At 34.9% G+C, this 18925-nt stretch overlaps 1 protein-coding gene across 1 annotated transcript; it reads left to right on the top strand.

Annotated features, from left to right (window-relative positions):
* Nucleotides 1-6091: 6091 nt before the first annotated feature.
* Nucleotides 6092-17848, top strand: LOC132186509 (calcium-dependent protein kinase 24). The gene is made up of 8 exons (XM_059600491.1): nt 6092-6692; nt 8559-8682; nt 8785-8928; nt 9075-9227; nt 15403-15518; nt 15616-15783; nt 16862-17095; nt 17593-17848. The coding sequence occupies exons 1-8, from the start codon at nt 6195-6197 to the stop codon at nt 17740-17742; spliced, it is 1587 nt and encodes a 528-aa protein (XP_059456474.1). The 5' UTR covers nt 6092-6194; the 3' UTR covers nt 17743-17848.
* The last annotated feature ends 1077 nt before the right edge of the window (nt 17849-18925 follow it).

An 18925-nucleotide genomic window follows, 5' to 3' on the forward strand; every position in this document is an offset into this window, starting at 1 on the left:
TTTGTCTTTTTAAGTTTGCTCATGAATAAGAACCATGGTTTATGTGAAACTTCTTTCTTGTTAACAGCATAGTGCTACAATGTTTGTGGGTATCATTCATGTTAAGCCCTCATGAGACTTCACTCGTCCACTAGGGATGCCTAGGGGTTTAAAAGGCTTGTTGCATATGCTAAATGCAATCGTCTCTCCCACGAAAGATGATTTATGTTTTGATTTGTTTTGTTTTCATTCTATTTTTCATTTTATTTTGCTAAGGGACTAGCAAAAATTAAGTTTCGGGGTGTTTGATATGTGCCAAATATTGCATATTTGGACCCCTTAATTTACTTGTGTTAATCCTTTAGTTGTGTTATTATCTGATGTTCTGTGTTAGTTTTGTGTTTTTAGTATTTTGTAGGTGTTGAAGAAAAACTACTTTTTGGAAGAAAACATAATTTGAGAAGACCTAGATGATGTGGTTAAGTTTAACCAAATCCAAGAAATGGTTAAATCGGATTAAGAATAAGATTGGATAAAATTTCGAATTGGATTCAAATTCATATTCTGCACGTCTCAGTATTTTGACCATAACTTTTCACTCACATATCCGATTGAGGTGATTCAAGCGACATTGGAAAGCTAACTCAAAATACTACAATTTATTATGACTAATTCTGACTTTTACTATTCGAAAATCGTTCCGAAATAAAAGGGTACAAACCTGAACGAATTTTATCCGATTTCAACTTGTAAAACCCTAAGTTTTAGGTCTATAAATAGGGAATTATCAAATTAGTTGAGGGAGGCTACGAATTTCAAGATTACAGAGGAGAAAGAAGAGAGTTTAAGGTTTTCCTACCTTTTGGATCTCAACTTTGTGATTATTATTTGTAAATACTCAATTTTACATTATGAATTCAATCAATTTTGTTTTATCTTTCAACAACACGAGAGGCTAAACCTTCAACTAAGGTTGAAGATGAAGCCTCACTTATGATTAGCAACTTTGTTTCATGTATGTAATATTTCCCAATTTAATGGTTTAATTGCTCTATTGTTTTACTTCTAATCAATTGGATTGAATAATTCTTGGATATCTTTTGTGATTCAAGGATACACTTGATGATTTAAGATTATTTAATACAATTGATTGCTTGGTTTTCTTTGTTAAAAATTGGATTTCCCCCGTGATTTATTCTCTGGATACAATTGATGTTTTGATAAAGATTGGATATTTTCTTGTGATTTACGGATACAGTTAATGATTTGATCGAATATTGGATTTCTTTTGTGATTTGGGTTATGAATGGATACATGGGATCTTTTGATTAATTCTTTGAAGCAATAGTAAAACAAACTTAAGATTTATATGTGAGAACTTTGGGGAATATTATAGATCATGAAATTATGTTGTTATGAATTTGTGAGTGCGGATTCCGAAACCTTAGTGCTTCGTCATAAGATTTTAATCCCTTTAAATTGCTCATGCTTTTGCTTTTTCATTCAAACAAAAAAATCTCTCAAAAATTTGGAACTAGATTAGCGTTTAATTAATTTAGATTTAAAATTGCTTTCAAGAATACTATTCCCTATGGGTTCGACCTCGCACTTACAATCCGTTAACTACAATTGATTCGTGCACTTGCGAGTTAAATAAATTTGCACAATACTTGAGCTCGAGCTAAGCTCAAGGACAAGCCAAAAAAATTGAGCCCGAGCTCGAGCTCATAATAAGTCGAGCTCGCTCGCGAGATGGCTCTTATATTTGATTTAATTTTTTTTATTATAAATTTAAACTTCAAGTACTCTTCAATGGCTTAAAAAGTCAGCTTGCATATGAGCATTTGCTTAGCCTACCTAGCCGAGTATAGAGTCTGAGTCAATACAGTAAGGCACTAGATTTCGAAAAGAGAGGATATGCATCCTTTTATTATGAAAGGATGCTATTAGAAAAAAAAAAAAATCATCAATTTTTAATATTAATATGAGCAACTATATGAACAACTAACGATTCGAGACTTATACGAGCTACTCACGAGCCTAAGCGAGTCGAGTTGAGCTTGCTTCGTTTAATATTCGAGCCAGTATTTGTGTACACAAAACGCCTTATTTAATAATCGAGTTGAGCACGAGCCGAACTTATACGAGTCGAGCCTGAGTTCACTTGAGAGCCCATTGCTCACTTAACACCGGTCACCCATCCTGGTACTACAATCGCATAAGCTCGCTTAATTGCAGAGTTCTGATGGGATCATGATCATCACGACTTAAAAACATGTTGTCATAAAGGGTGTGAGTATACATATATGTACATCTCTATTCCATACCTAGGCGATGTGGAATGCAACATCATGTGCTACAGGCTTCGAACTTGTTAGCACATAAGCCACTCTCAAACTAGCAAGGAAGAAATGCATTTTCTTCTACCATCTCTTGAAGGAAGTTCCACCAAACCTTTTGAGTTTGATGAAATTAGCAGCAAGTTCTTTCAAGGATTGTGGCGCCAGTGAAGCATAAATAATTTCTTAAGATTGTTTGAAAAATAATGAAAAGACAAAAAATTGAAATTGCTCCTAAGGTGTGTTACAATGTCAAACTGTTAATTCAACAGTCATAAACTGCTATTAAACTGTTAATCCAACAGACACTTAATTCAGACCGTTAGATTAAATGATTATCTAATAATAACCATTAGATCTTAACAATTGAATCGCAATCGTTAGATCAAAGTTGATTTGATTTTACGATTAACTTTAATTACGATCTAGTAAATCCAACAACTGGATCTACCTAAGAAGCATCATACGTTCTAGATTAAACCACTAGATCGAACGATCTTGACTGTCCAAAAATGAATGGTCATGATCATATCTCTTTGAACTCCGATGCTTCATGCCAAGTGCCAAGTGCGCCATCAAGGCGCCACTAGCGCTCTACAACCCACGCCACACATATGCATGCGTTCGGTGCTTTACACCGTACTAGATTATACACTTGTGTTTATACACCCAAACATTTCTAATAGCTTAAAGTTTGTTGGGTCTTATAAATGCTAATTACACTTTCGGTCTTTCCAATGTAGGACACTCTTCATTTAATGCTCTTTAAAACCTTCCATTTTAAAACATTCCCAAAGACAAAATAATATCTATAAGTATTAATTTTGAAAATCTTTCAACATTGATGATGTTGTGAAGGTCCAAAGGACTGGAAGAACCAATTTTCGTCTTTACAAGATGCTGACGTTATCATGACGAAAAATTACGAAAACATGAAGAGCTTCATAGTACATTTTCATCATGACGGGAAACTGTAATAATAAAAAGAAATATATTTATCCACATTAGTCATTTTTTATATATAAAAATAAAAAAATTAAAAAAACCGCTTTTTAAAATGGTTGAAAAATCATTTTCTACAAAAAACCAAATATCCATTTTTTATTATTTTATTTGTTACTGAGTGTTTGACTATGAACCACCGAACATTCGATAAAATCCTAACCCCCAAACATTCGAAAAAAAACCCTATCTCTTGAATGTTCAACTATGGAATACAGAACGCTCAATGGAAACCCTAAAACCGTTAGTGTATTTGGGCTAGTATGACGATTGAGGCCATATTGTGCCGGATTTTTTTTTATTAGTCCATCTTTTGTATAGACAACTCATGTATGTGTTTAAGTAGTTGATATTTTGTATATGGCTCCATGTCGTATGTGACACATTTGTATATCCATTCTTTTTGTATGTAAACATTATTTCACATAGATGTACATTTCAGCTCTCTGATAAATCCTAGTTTATGATGCATGCATCACTGCGAGACATATTTATATTGTCTATTAGGCTAATGCATGGGTTCATGGCATACTGTGATACTGTTATACCACTGTGACAATCCGTTTTATCCATGATATGTTTTGAAAAAAATTTAGTCACATGTAATAAAGTGGGTTGCCACAAGCACATAATGAGATGGCTATTTTAATGAATGTTTTTGCCTAAGTAAATAACAAGTATGGTACCATTGCTAGGATGAAGTACAACACATTGAAGTACGTTTATGTGACATTGTGGCCATCGTTAGACCGTAAAGCTGAGTGCACATAGTAGTTAACCAACTTGTACTCAGCTCTTTCACGGCTACAAAATGTTGTCATGAGCATAAGGTAGCTGCACAACCCTAGCATACATGGCATAACAATAAGTATGTGCCGTTAAAGAAAGAAAGAAAGAATTCTTATCATGTGTATATATATATATAAAAGTTTTGCAAAGGAGTTTTTAGAAGAAAAAAAAGGTTTTACACTGAAAAATGATTTTTACTCGATGCAATTTCTAAATTGGTCGAGGAATATTACATACTGAGTTTTTCGCTCATAGTTATGTTTTTATGTTTTCAGCCTTCGGTTAAGGTTGATGCTCATTAGGGAGGCTGGGATATGCAGTATAGATGGATGGGATTAATAAGTCAACATGGCATGGATTTTTATTTTCCCATCATTTTATTAGTTATTTTTCAAAAAGTGCACAAGTCACATGAAAGAGAAAACTTATGATTTTCTAAACTAGTATTGTAATTTTGTTAGACCTTTACATTTCCGCATTGTTTTAGTAAATGTATTTTCAAACATTATCATCTCTTTGCATTAGATGTGCTCTATGTGTTGCGCCTCTAAACATAGAGCACATTATCAAACATTATCAACGAGGATGCCTTCGATGCTTAAGTTAGTAAGGGCTTTGATAATTCTCTATGTGAGAGTGATACATAGGATTACAAAAGAATGGTGGAGTTACCTTGTACGACTTTATTCAGGTTGTCATTCTCTAATAGGACACAATCCTAGTTAGGCATGGTGTCTAACTTGTTTCCTCTAATAAGGTACGTCCTTTGCCAAGCGTCGTCCAAAGGTGATGTATGGTCCTAGAAGAGTAGTGATGTTGAATTCCAAGCCTATTGGCAAGTTGCGACGGTTAGCAGTTGTTGTGAATTTCACCCTAGGGGTGTAGACTTTGCAAAAAGCACCAAAAAAAAAAAAAAAAAAAAAAAAACTTGTTCAAAATTTCAAACTAAAAGCACCCTTAAAAAGGCGTTACCAAACTTGTTCTTGTTAGACAAGTTGGAAAAGCCTTATTTTCTTAGCCCTAAGAGCATGTTTGAGATTGCATTAGAAAAAATTTAATTTTAAGTTTTTTCCAAAAGTGTATTTTGACTATTTTATAGTGAAAAAGTCAAAAAAGTGCTTTTAAAATATTTTACCGAACATATTAACTTTTTATTTAACACAATTTTTTAAATACTAAAAATACTTTTAAGCTCTATGACACAATTCTAAACATACCGTTAAATCTCCATGGATCATTAGTATGATGAGGGAGTACAATACCTAGAATGCCCCAACTCGAAGGTCGGAAAGGTCCACAACGGCCCACCTCCTAGGCCCCAAAAATCTATAAATAGGAGGGGCGCTCCCGTTCCAAGCGTAGTATATAAAAAAAAGAGGAATGATAGGGACCCAACTTTTTTGCCCAACAAAAGTCCAACTTTTGCCTTATTTATTTTTAAAAAATAAAATAAAATAAAAAATGGAAAAAATGTTTGAAGCAACCCTATCTATTTTTTGTCTTTCTTATATTTGGTATTTTTTTAAAAATGAAAAATGGTATTTTTTTCATAATAATGTCATTTTTTTCAAGAAAATGTCATTATTATGAAGAAAAATACTATTTTTCATTTTTTAAAAAATATTAAATAAAAGAAAGGCCAAAAATATATAGGGTTGATTCAGACATTTTTTCCATTTTTCATTTTGTTTTTTTAGAAAAAAAATAAAGGGTAAAAGTTGGACTTTTGTTGGGCAAAAAAGTTGGGCCTTTAGCATTTCTCTAAAAAAAAAATCAACTCAACGTTGTTTCCAATTGAAAAATTGTATAAAATGCTAGTTTGACTAAAATAACCTATCTTTAGAAACAAAACCACTAAACAAAGCCACCTCATTGGCTCATTCTATCTTTACAACAATTCATCGAGTCCAACCATCAGAAATAACATAACGGTTTTCAAACATCCCCTATCAAAATGGCGGGACGAGTTCAACCCAAACCATTAACTGTTTTCTTTTTCAATTTAATTCACCAAATTTAACTTAATAAACCAGTTTAATTAACATAAACAAAAAAAAAAGCATCAATCACCATATCCGATCCTCCATGGGAGGCTGCATTGCAGCACCTTCAAAAGCAGGTGCCCTCAGGAGGCACAAGGACTACTCCAACCGTGCACCCGAACAACGCTCCGAGACACCTCGCGGGTCTAGGCGCGTTTCGATCCTCCGCAACCCCGCCGGCGGCAACATCCACCACAAATACCGGTTCGGGAAAGAGCTGGGCCGGGGCGAGTTCGGCATCACCCGCAAGTGCTTCGATCTCCAGACGGGTGAGGCCTTGGCGTGCAAGACCATACCCAAGAGCAAGCTCCGGACCGAGATCGACGTGGAGGATGTGCGGCGGGAGGTCGAAATCATGCGCCATTTGCCGAAGCATCCCAATATTGTGTGCTTCAAGGAGGCTTACGAGGACAAGGAGGCCGTTTATCTTGTCATGGAGCTCTGCCAGGGTGGCGAGCTCTTCGATAGGATCGTCGCGCGAGGGCATTACACCGAGCGCGCAGCCGCTACCGTTACCAAGACCATTATTGAGGTTTGTAAGGTAAAACTTTTTCACTTTTACCCTTTTCTTTTAATTTTTTCTCTATTTTTTCAATAGACAAAAAAGTGTTCATGATTACCTTCTTTCATAAGTTTGCAACGTGGATTATCATTCGAAATTCTTAGTTAAATGGTTAAATCAAATGTTTAATGAGCAAAATCCCCAAAATAACCTTAACATGTTTATAAAATTACAAAAATACTTTCAATTTGAACAGGATATTTTAGGGATTTCACTTCCTTCATTAAAATTTATTCAACCGACACTTTTTAAAGTTAAATGGTATGATTGAAAAAGTGATAAAAGATTCAAAGTGTGGTAAGTGAAATTATTTTTTTATTTTTTATTTTTTTGAATTCGAAGGACATAGAATATATGATTCTTATTTTGATATGTTTCTTCATTCTTTTGAACTTTTAGTATTTTAAATGGAAATTATTTGTTTATAAAGATCCTGCTTCTGTATCGTGTAAAATGGAAATTATGTTTCTCTATTTCGAGCTCGTTACTTCGTTAAAAATCCAGAAATGTTTAAGAAAATGCATGGAAAGAGTGGTTTAAAGTTTTAGTATTTTAATCCACAAGTGTATTGATAAAATAACTTGTTGCATTTTTGAAGTACTGATCAAGGGAACGTGGTCAATAAGATTAGGTTATGTATTGTATTTGCTAATGGTAATTCCCGAAGCTTTTAGTTGGGAGTTTAAGACCTAAAAGCATTGCCACTTGAATGTCCAAGAATCTTAGTCATGAAATTGGTGGCAAATAAGGACAAAGTTGCATGTAAATTGGAAAATGCACGCCTTCATTGTCTGTGCCATCCCGAGGTAGCTTAGCTGCTTAGATTGTGGTGATATTTAGTGCTTTGATCTTCATCTAATAAGCCCACTTTTATAAATCTTTTCGACTCAAGACAAGACTAGAATCTAGATACACATATAATTCATTTCAACTTTACCATTTGGCATTCAACTGCTTAGTCCTTTGTTCTTTGCATGTGTTAGTGCACAATCCTAGCTAGCTAGGCCACTTTCTGTGTATCACCTTGTTGATTAATGATTATGCATTTGATTATTTTACTCTCCAAAACATGTTGTCACTAAGAAAAGGGAGACTTTTCAGTATAGCATATAAAAGAGGCACATTTGCCCTTATTTGTTGCATCAAGTTTAGAGGCCTTGCTGTCTAGTCTTCTCTTTGTAGAGCTCTGAAAACATGCATGTAGGGTTGTGATATGTGAGGATATACTCTATTGTAATTCTCCTAAAATCTTAGCTGAATGTTTTGTTTCTTTTCATCTAAAATGTTTCCAACTAGATATAATTTGTCCTTCTAATTTCGGTAGGATATTAAATTTTCATTTTGAACCCACCTGGAATACTCAATTATATATTGTGATGCTGAGGAATGGTCTACAAGTGGGACACATCTGTGAAAAAAATAATACAAAGGGAAAAAAGTTAACAAGTGATCAATCAACCTGGAATCACAAACAGAGTGAAACTTATTTAAAAAGATATGCTGCTTCCATTTGTACCAGGGCTCTCTGATGCACTTCTTTTTGCATGCTTCTCTTCATCTGATCTGTAGTTGATAGTGTTAGCTGATTTACATCCTATTGATTTTTATTGGGTTTACATGTTTTTGAAGTTGCTTCTGGTCTATGCCTATATGATATCCACCCTATCCGAGAGTGTCGAAAATCAAAACTTGTATCTATAACATGTCAAGGACAAGCTTTATTCAATAAACTGTCAGAATTTGGCTTCATGCTTTGTTCAATTACATGGATATGGTTTTTGCTTCTGGGAATGTATGGCATATTATTCAATTATGTGAAAAGTAAATCTTTTATGCTTGTCTCAGGTATGCCATGAGCATGGAGTCATACATAGGGATCTGAAACCTGAGAATTTCTTATTCACAGATGGAAGTGAAACTGCTCAGCTGAAGGCAATTGATTTTGGCCTCTCCATATTCTATGAACCTGGTATCCTTAATCTTTCTTGGATTATAATAATATCTTTCATTTTAGCTTTGTGCATACTTTAAGTACTTGTCTTCAACTATTATCTTCTCTATTTGTTGGTAGGTCAGAGATTCAGTGAAATTGTTGGAAGTCCATATTACATGGCTCCAGAGGTCCTAAAACGAAATTATGGACCAGAAGTTGATGTATGGAGTGCAGGTGTTATCCTTTATATCTTGCTCTGTGGAGTTCCCCCCTTTTGGGCAGGTAAGTTCCTTTCAAATTGCATTTTATAAATTATCTCAGTTCTTGCAAAACAGTATGAAGTTTATCATGTTAGCATAAAAAAAAAAAATTGTGTGGAAAAGCTAAATTCAGAGTGCATCCTAATATGGGCTTTACAACTAGCACAGAAACTGAGGAAGGAATTGCACAGGCAATTATTCGGGGTAATGTGAATCTTGAGAAGGATCCTTGGCCAAAGGTTTCTGAGGAAGCAAAGGATCTAGTGAAGAGTATGCTTGATCCAAATCCTTACAATCGTATGACAGTCCAAGAAGTCCTTGGTATGTACCCTTTTACCTGCACATGAAAATATCTTTATGTTGTTACTTTAGATTACATGCTTGCCAACAAAGCTGAAGATTCGTAGGTCCAATGTGACTCAAGCTACAGACAAACAGCTAGGATAACGTGGCAACTCTAAATATATTGACACGCAGAATTCAGACCCCAACGCTCACAATAACAAATTATGCAGTCAAGTATGAAGCAAATAGATATATCAAACCACAAAAAGAAGCCTAAAAACATCCACACATCAACACACCAAAATTTTTTTTATGAAGTGGAAACCGTTTGAAAACCTAAAAGGTAAAACCATTTCAGGACAGCCAAACCTAGGAAATAAACACTAAGCAAGATTCAATACACAGGTATAGTACACTTAAAATCCTTTGTAAAGACTAAGACAGTATGTGCTCAGTCAACTCCTCATTTGCCTCCTGTCCATGGCAGCTCCAAATCTTCACCGACTAATATTTCTTCTTGATCTTCTTAACATCACCGGTAGACTTCAATCAGTTTGTTGATGTACAACAGCAATGTAGTTTGAACACTCCAAGAAAATTAGACTTCTAGACATATACCATCCATATCTCTTGGCACACATAAAAATGCTAAGCACTCATTATTTAGAAACACTCAATATCATAAGTAAATAATGTTGCTTATCCCTCAAAAAATTGTTCCTTCAAAGTCCTTAAATAGACTCGTGAAAATCTGCCATGAAACCTAAAGTCGGTTTAGGTTTTTTGTGGCGGCATCCGGAAATGTTAATAAGGTGTCCAGATATCCTTAGGGTTTAAGTTCTAAAAACAGCTTCATGTACAGACATCAATAAGCACATTAGCGCATGGAACTCTCTGTAACTCATCATGTTTGGACATGAGCGCACGAGTCAGCGCACGAAAGTTTCTATCCAACATCCTGTCTGGACATGTGCGGACGGGCCAGCACACATAACTCTTTGCCGGCATCCTGTTCAAACATCTGCAGATGAGTTTCTACACATAGCTTTTTGTACTTGATTTTCTTGAGTAATCTTCTAATACAAACCTTGGATAGAACTCACCATTGAAAACCGGGTTACAAGGGAAGGGTGCCCAGAAGCTTATATACACATGGTTAAGATTAGACTTAACCTATGTGGAACATTAGGATCGTAACATATCACCACGCTCCGCAACTGACGTCCACGGCAGCCCTTGGTAGCCATTTCTCTTTCGGTGGCTCTACTCATCTATCATTTAATCCGGTCTATAGGTCGCCTCCTCTGTGACTCGACGACAAAGCCGCAACCCATTCGATCCCATACTCAACGAACTGCGTCCAATCCCATACTCGACGTGGTGACTAGCTTTGATACAAAATGATACAAACCTTAGGTAAAACTCACCTTTGAAAACCAGCTTGCAAGAGAAGGGTACCCAAGAGCTTAGAAACACATGGTTAAGATTAGACTTAACACATGTGGGACACTAAAATCTTAACATCTTCAACCCAAATCCCAAGTACAAATATACCCAATGCCACAAAATATAAAAGCACTTGTTTTGTACACCAAATAGGCCAATAAAAAACCTAACATATATATCTAATCTTCATTGTCTCGATTGTAGCTAGGCTCCTTTAAATTGACGGAATGCAATTACATAATCCGAGTTGGATTAAATTATAATTACTTCAGTTAAGTGGCCCTAAGGACCCAAAGGTATGTTGTTATATGTTGGATTTAGTTTGAGGATTGCCAGACATTCATCTGAGTGTAACTCCTTCCAACTTGAAGTTAGTGTTCTTAACCATATACAACACCTCTCCTCTCCAAAATCCTCAAGTTTCTATTGTTTTTCCAAGTCAATCAGTGAAAATTGGTTTATTGAACCTCTGTTCACATCAAATTTTAAACAGCATAGATTTTTCCTGCTGTGGTGCGAAGTTTTCGACATAGTTGTTTTACTTTCTATTGTACCCTTTTTTACGTATTTATCCAAAAAGGTACATCACAAGAAAAAGAAAGAAAGAAGGAAAGAAGAATGTAGAATATAATCTACTAAATGACAGGAAAGGGCTATATTAGATATCTTTGTAGCAGGGCTTATATTGCACAAAGATGCATGAATAGCCCGTTGAAGAAGGAAACTTCCCAAACAGCTTATATGATTTTATTTCCTTTGTATCTAATTTTATTTCCATTTATTTCTCATTGATTATATTTCCATATTACATTGTATCACTTTTCTATATAAGCGATGTAGCAACATCAAGTGATCATCAAGGAAAATAAGAGTATTTTTCCATTCTTCTTCCTCCAACTTGGTAATAGTTTTGAATTCGAACACTATCTCTACATTTTATTCCCTATTTCAATTAAAATAATTCACTTATTGTTTAGTCCCATGTGTGAGGAGTGTTATCCCCACCTTTATCTACTTCCAAAGGTGTTTGATTGTGTTTTGATTTGTTCACATTCATGGTCCGACTTGGGGAAAATTTCATCCTCATGCTAACAAATGTAGCTTTGTGGGTTATTCCGCTACTCAAAAGGGGGATAAATGTCATCATCCCCCTTTGCGGAAGCATTTTTTTTCTCAATGGTTGTTACCTTCTTTGAGTTGAACCCCTTCTTTGAGTTGCACCCATGGCCGACTCATTGACTAGGCCAATTAGGCGACAGCCTAAGGCCACCCAATAAAGTAAGTCCCCAATTACCAATAGCATAATTACATTTTGTTTAACAAAAAAATATTTTAAGGCCCCAATTATGGTAAAGCGATTACTCAATGCTCTTTAATTAAGACTCAATTATAGTAAAAAAAAAAAGAAATTGAATCCCAAGATATTGAAACTTTAGAGTGAAAGAAAGAGAAAAATGAAAAGTTACATTAGTACCAGCCTATAATAGTAAGTAATTTTGCCTAAATGTAAAACTAACATATTGACTACGTTTGTTCATTAAGCTAATGTTTAAAGGAAATTTCATTTTGCACAAATTAAATTCTACATAAAAGGAATTATATGTAGCTTAACACAAAATACGTCATTTGTTGAAACTAAACGTCTTGAAACAAAGATAAATTCTACATGTTGTTTGGAAAAACTTAAGAGCAAGAAGCAATAAAAACGATTTTAAATAAAAAATATAAACTAAAAATTAATATTAATATTATTTAATTAATATTTTAAAAAAAGGCCTTAAATTTGTTGTCTTAGGCCCCAAAATCTATTGTGTTGGCCTTGGTACTTGCACCCATATATTTCATCCACCCACACTTCTCCTCAAGGGGAGAGTCCGACTGAAGAGAAATCTTCTATGAGTGGTCCTTTGCCTGTCCCTACTCATGTGCCTGAGCATGACAAACAACAATCGCTTGCTAATCAGTTTCTTGACAAACAACAACCATGTGCTAATGAGCCGATGAGCCATCGTTAATGGAGGAACTAAGAGTTTACTCACCAAAATGTTAGGTTATTCCTGATGCTACTTGTTGAACATCTGACCCTGACTCACCTAATAGTACCTTTACCCCTAATTTAAATTCTTCAATACATGTTGTCAATTATATGAGTCTACCTATTGCTCAATGTAAATGGGTTAGATCTTATACTCAACATCTTATATCTAAGTTTTTATCCTATCAACATCTTTCAGTCTCATATTGTTCTTTTGTATCCAAATTCTCTTCTGTGTCTATTCCACAAAATCTACAGGAGGCAATTAAGGATCCAAAGTAGAGGGAAGCGATGCAAGAAGAGATGAGAGCTCTACACAAAAATAACACATGGGAGCTGGTCAAGTTGCTTAATGGAAAAAAGTCAGTTGGATGCAAATGGGTATTTATAGTGAAGCATAAGGCTGATGGGTCAGCGGAAAGATATAAGGTCCATTTGGTGGCAAAAGGCTTTGCTCAAAACTTATGATATAGACTATAAGAAGACATTTACTCCAGTAGCAAAGATGAATTCTATCCGAATCCTGCTTTCTTTGGCAGTGAACTTAGATAGGCCACTTCAACAACTTGATTTGAAAAATGCCACAACTATGTAGTTAGTTGGTCGAAGATTTGTTTTTCGATGTCTTCTTGTTGTTTAGGGGTTAGAAACCCGGTTCCATTTAACTGTTGTGACGTCCCACATCGCCTGGATATGAAGATGAGGATGTGCTTAAATGTATACTACACCCTTAATGACAACGTGTTTTAAAGTTGTGATGGTTATGATCCCATCAGAACTCCGCAGTTAAGCGTGCATCTGCTGGAGTAGTACCAAGATGAGTGACCTCCTGGGAAGTCTGGTTTGGAGGAGCCAAAAGCGGACAATATTGTGTATCATTGAGTGGGGTGTTACAAATGATATTAGAGCCATTGCCCAGCCTGAGATGGGGGAAGCGTGCACAAGCCCATGAATTTCGCTAGCGGGCACTCACTGGGACGGACGCCAAGAATGGGCTAATCCCATGAGGGTCGCCAACGGGGACGCTGGGTCTTAAGAGGGGGTGATTGTGAAGTCCCACATTGCTTGGGTATGAAGATGAGGATGTGTTTAAATGTATACTATACCCTTAATGACAACAATATGTTTTAAAGCCGTGATGGTCATAATCTTATTAGAACTCCGCAGTTAAGCGTGCTTCTGCTAGAGTAGTACTAGGATGGGTGACCTTCTGGGAAGTCTGATTTGGGGGAGCCAAAAGCGGACAATATTGTGTGTCATTGAGGTGGGATGTTACAATTGTGGTTTTATGTGGAAATGGTTGTGGCGTTATGCTACGAAGAGGGAGGCTTTGTGGAAGTTGGTGGTGGAAACTAAATATGACAATACGAAGGGAGGTTAATGTTCTAAAGAGGTAGTGGGACCCTTTGTAGTGGGAGTGTGGAACTATTTTAGGAGGGGTGGGGAGTCTTTTCTAGATATTTTAGATTTGAAGTGGGTGATGGGTCAGTGATTAAGTTCTGGTATGACTTGTGGTGTGGGGATCGGTCCCTATAGTCTACTATACCGGAATTATTTAGTATTGCAAGATGTGCACGATCATGTGCAGTTCTTTAATGAATATATATCTTCAGTGGAATATATCATTTACAAGACCAGTGCATAATTGGGAGGTGGATTTGGTCACTTCTTTCTTTGATATTTTGTACTCTATCAGGCTGAGACACAAAGGCGGGGATAAAATATGTTGGATCCCATCCAAAAGGCAGACGTTTGAAGTAAGATACTTTTATCATGCGTTGTCCATTTATGCTGGCTCCCCATGTCCTTGGAAGAGTATTTTGAGAGGTAAGGCTCCTTCGAGAGTAACATTCTTTGTGTGGAGGGCGGCTCTAGGGAGGATTTTAACTATCAATAATTTGAAGATGAGCGTCATAGTGCTAGATTGGTGTTGTAAATACAAGAGGAGTGGGAGTCTATAGATCATCTTGTGCATCATTGTGAGGTAACATGAGAATTATGGGTTGCGATGTTCCGTCTTTTTGGAGTAGGGTGAGTTATGTCTAGAAATGTAATAGCATTATTGGCTAGCTAGAGAGGTCAGGTGGGATGCCGTAATATTTTAGAATTTTGGAGGATGGCTCCTTAGTACTTAATGTGGAGCATTTGGGGGGAAAGGAGCACAAGTATGTGCTTTAAAAATTGTGAGATTTTGATGATGTTCAAACCCCTTTATGCATGGATGACGGCGTATAGTAGTCTTCACTTTTCTAGTTGTAATTAATTTTTAGACTTTTGTTCTTTTTTTCTCCCTTATAGAGGATCTCTTATGTATACTTCATGTATACACGGGTTGCGTCTCACTACAGTTTCTAAAAAAACAATACTGGAAAAGAGATTTTCGGTCCCTTTTTCCAGTAGTAGTCACATCTAAGATTTTCTCATTCCTCTCACCAGTACAAACATTTTCAAGAATGTCTTGAAAGACCTAAGTATTTGGAAATATCTTGAAAAAGTCTAGATTGGCGAATAAGCTTCTTCATACTGATACATTGATTCCCCTCTATATTTTTTTATTAAAATGAAATTAAGGCATTCATTGATTAATGGTCCTTTGACAATTATTATGAAATGTCTGTATTTTCCTTGCTAGCAATTTGCTTGGCACTTATGCTCACTTTAATTATGCACAGGAGTGAATGTTAATCATATAATAAATGAACTAATCATTCTCCTGTTTCTTATATGAAGAAAATACTTGGATAAAAAATACAAATCATGTTCGTAATGTTTCTTTGGGAGAAGATGTCAGAATAAGGATAAAGCAGTTCACCTTGATGAATAAATTCAAGAAGAAAGTTCTAAGAGTAAGTTTTTGAATGCTTTATTTCCTTTTCATGATCTGATTGGAGTTAAAGCTGGGTTTCCTCAAGCACCATCAGTTGCTATCTTTCTTCACCTCAGGTGGTAGCAGAGAACTTGCCAGATGAGCAAATATATGGAATCAAACAGACGTTTGATATGATGGACACAGACAAAAATGGAAATTTGTCATTTGAGGAGCTAAAAGAGGGCCTCCATATGATTGGCCACCCTGTTCCTGATCCTGATGTGCGGTTGTTAATGAATGCTGTGAGTATATTCTGCTTATGACCTTACTTGTTACATAGACTTTCTTTTCGTGTTCTTTGTTCTCACTATAAACATAGCAACTAAAAAATATACCATTCTTTGGTTTCACTTTAAATATTCCAGATTTTTTTCTTACTTCATGAATCATTAAACACCATTCCATTAAAGTCACTGCCTGTTGGCTCATAGTAGCATCCACCTTTAGTACCTTGGAGAATCAAGAACTACAAACACATGTTCGTCGTCCTTTAATTTATGGTCAAAACTTCCTCAACGTCCATGTTATAATTGTGTTGAAGATGTTTACATAGTCTACTAGTGGCGCACTATAGATGTCAGATAGCTGAGGTTTTTGCAAGTCTAGTTTTCGCCTGATCAATGCATACAATTTTACTTCATTGCACTTTTAACACTAAATGCAGTTACTCTTCATGCTCCAACTTCATTAATTATGGGCAAGTAGAATTATTATTCCCATGAAGAACAGAAATCAAATTCATATTTGCATATACAAGCTAATATATATATATATATATATATATATATATATATATATATAGTATTGATTATTGTTACTTAATAAATAATATATTTTATAACATATTGTTATTAATATACATATATATTAATAAATAAATATTATTATTATTATTATTATTATTATTATTATTATATATACCCGGTAACCAGGTACCCCGTTACTAGTTTTTTTCAACTGTTTTAAAACCGGTTTCCCGATTACCGATTGGTACCTAGTTATAACCAACCGGGTTGACACCCCTATATTTGATGCAGAAGCCCAAGAGCATCAAATTTTATCTAAGCAGATTGAAGAGATGACAATTTATGCTTACATATATTATACATGTATTAAATACTTTTTGGCTGGACCGCTCATATCAATTGCAGCCTTGATCTTGAAGGATCTATTTTTCTAGGTAGCCAATGTCATGTCTTCGCTTCTTTCCTGCTGAATGTTTCCATTGTTATGTCATTAAATCTGGGAGTCCTTCCCATTTCCATTTCCATTTCCATTTCCTAATCCCGAAAATCTGAGACTTTTTAATTTATACTGAAGGCGGATATTGATGGAAGTGGCACACTAGACTGTGAGGAATTTGTGACAATGTCTGTTCACCTGAAAGAGATTGACAGCGATGAAATTCTCTCTCAAGCTTTTAGTGTCTTTGACAAAAATCAAAATGGGTATATCGAGTTTGATGAGTTGAGAGAGACTTTGTTAGATGACAAGCATGCTACTAACAATGATCAGGTCATCAAAGATATCATATTTGATGCTGACTTGGATAAGGTAATAATAATCCTCTCACTCATAGTACTTTTGAAATATATTATTATCAGAAGTGATATTTAGAGCATGTTTTGGATTGTGTTTAAAAAATAGAGATTTTAAGTCAAAAATTGCTTTTTGGCAAAAGTTTCATTTTCAAGCTTTTGCCAAAATTGCGTTTTGGCAATTTTTGGACCTTTAAAAGTGCTTTCAATTTTTTTTACCAAACAGATACTTTTCCTTCAAACGGAATTTTTGAGTGTTAAACGCATTTTTAGGCCCTTCAAACGCACACCCAAATAGACTCTTAATAGGCTGTCATAAACTTGGGTAAATGACTACCTTACAATTCTCGTATGAGAGTCTTCTATTTAGTAGACTTTGGTAGATGACTACCATACAATTCTTATATGAGTGTCACTAAATAGCGTTTCTCTATTATTATTATTATTATTATTATTATTATTATTATTTAATACCTTTTAGCTAATATTTTCCTTTTGAATTTTCATCAACAGGACGGTAGAATCAGTTATAATGAGTTCAAGGCAATGATGAAGACAGGCATGGGTTGGAAAATGGCTTCTCGCCAATATTCTAGAGCTCTGTTAAATGCACTAAGCCTCAAATTGTTCAAGGAGAAATCTATGGAACTAAAATTTGACTGATCACCTCCAAGAATTGAGGTAACTTAAATATTGTCCTTTTCTCCCGAGAAGACATGGAAAACGGAAAGATAATATCAAATATTCTTAACTGCTGTTTTCGTAATTATTTGACTTGCGAACAGTTGGTTTTATGGAAATTGATATGGATTCTTTTGGGAGAAGCACAGGTTTGATGATGAGATTGTTATATTAGATTGTCTATTTGTGTCCGTTGGGCATAGTGATTTCAAAACGTGTTAGTTTAAAAAATAGCAATTTTAAAACGCACATAATGAAGATGTAATTTTTAATAACGCAATTAAGAGTTTGGTAAAATCATGAGTTTTTTAAAAATTATCTAATGAAAATGCGGTTCAACTTTAAAAATCGTGCATTTTTAAAATTCACTCCTTGTCTGTTGTGTGAAAAAAAAAAAAAAAAAAAGAATTTTTGCACAATTCTGAACTATTTTTTTTTCCAAGCGTACTTTCAAATGAGACACTTCCCGTTATTTAAAAAAAAAAAAAAATTGTGTTTGACCTACAAAAATTGCGAAGCCAAACACACTCAGATTGAGGATGAAATATTATTTAACTGGAAATTAAAATTTCCACTTTAAAGAAAAGATGTTCTTTAGCTTGTCCAGATTTTTTATTTTTTTTAAATTGAATAAGGAAAAGGGTTACTGGGAAGGAAACCTTACCGCTCGTGATCCAAAAGGAAGAGAGAGTGGGGGGAACCAAAGACCGAAAAAGGAGTGAGCTTCACAACAACAGACTCAAAACGAAATAAAACAGTGCAGGAAAACATACAAAAGTCAGGAAAACATACAAAAGTCAGGAAATGTGTTTTTAGTACTTGATGGAGTATAACAATTTTTTTTATTTTTTTGAGTAATATATAACAATTGTTAATTGTGAAGGTTATTGTTTTGATTCTTCTATCGTGATTGTTCTACTGAATTCAACTTGTTCGAAGGGTTTCTTGATTTGAATGACTAATTCCATACACCACACTTTTATCATATTTTTATTCCACTTTTTTCTGATTTGGTATTACCAATTAGTCATTGAATCAACTCTTGCTTTTTTTTAAAAATAAAAAATAAAAAATTAAAGATTAATGGACAATGCCACATCAACAAAGTAGAATAAAAATGGGACAGAAGTGTGATATATAACATTTCTCGTTTTGAATTATAAGG

The sequence above is a fragment of the Corylus avellana genome, chromosome ca1 (assembly GCF_901000735.1).
Source record: "Corylus avellana chromosome ca1, CavTom2PMs-1.0".
NCBI lineage: Eukaryota > Viridiplantae > Streptophyta > Magnoliopsida > Fagales > Betulaceae > Corylus > Corylus avellana.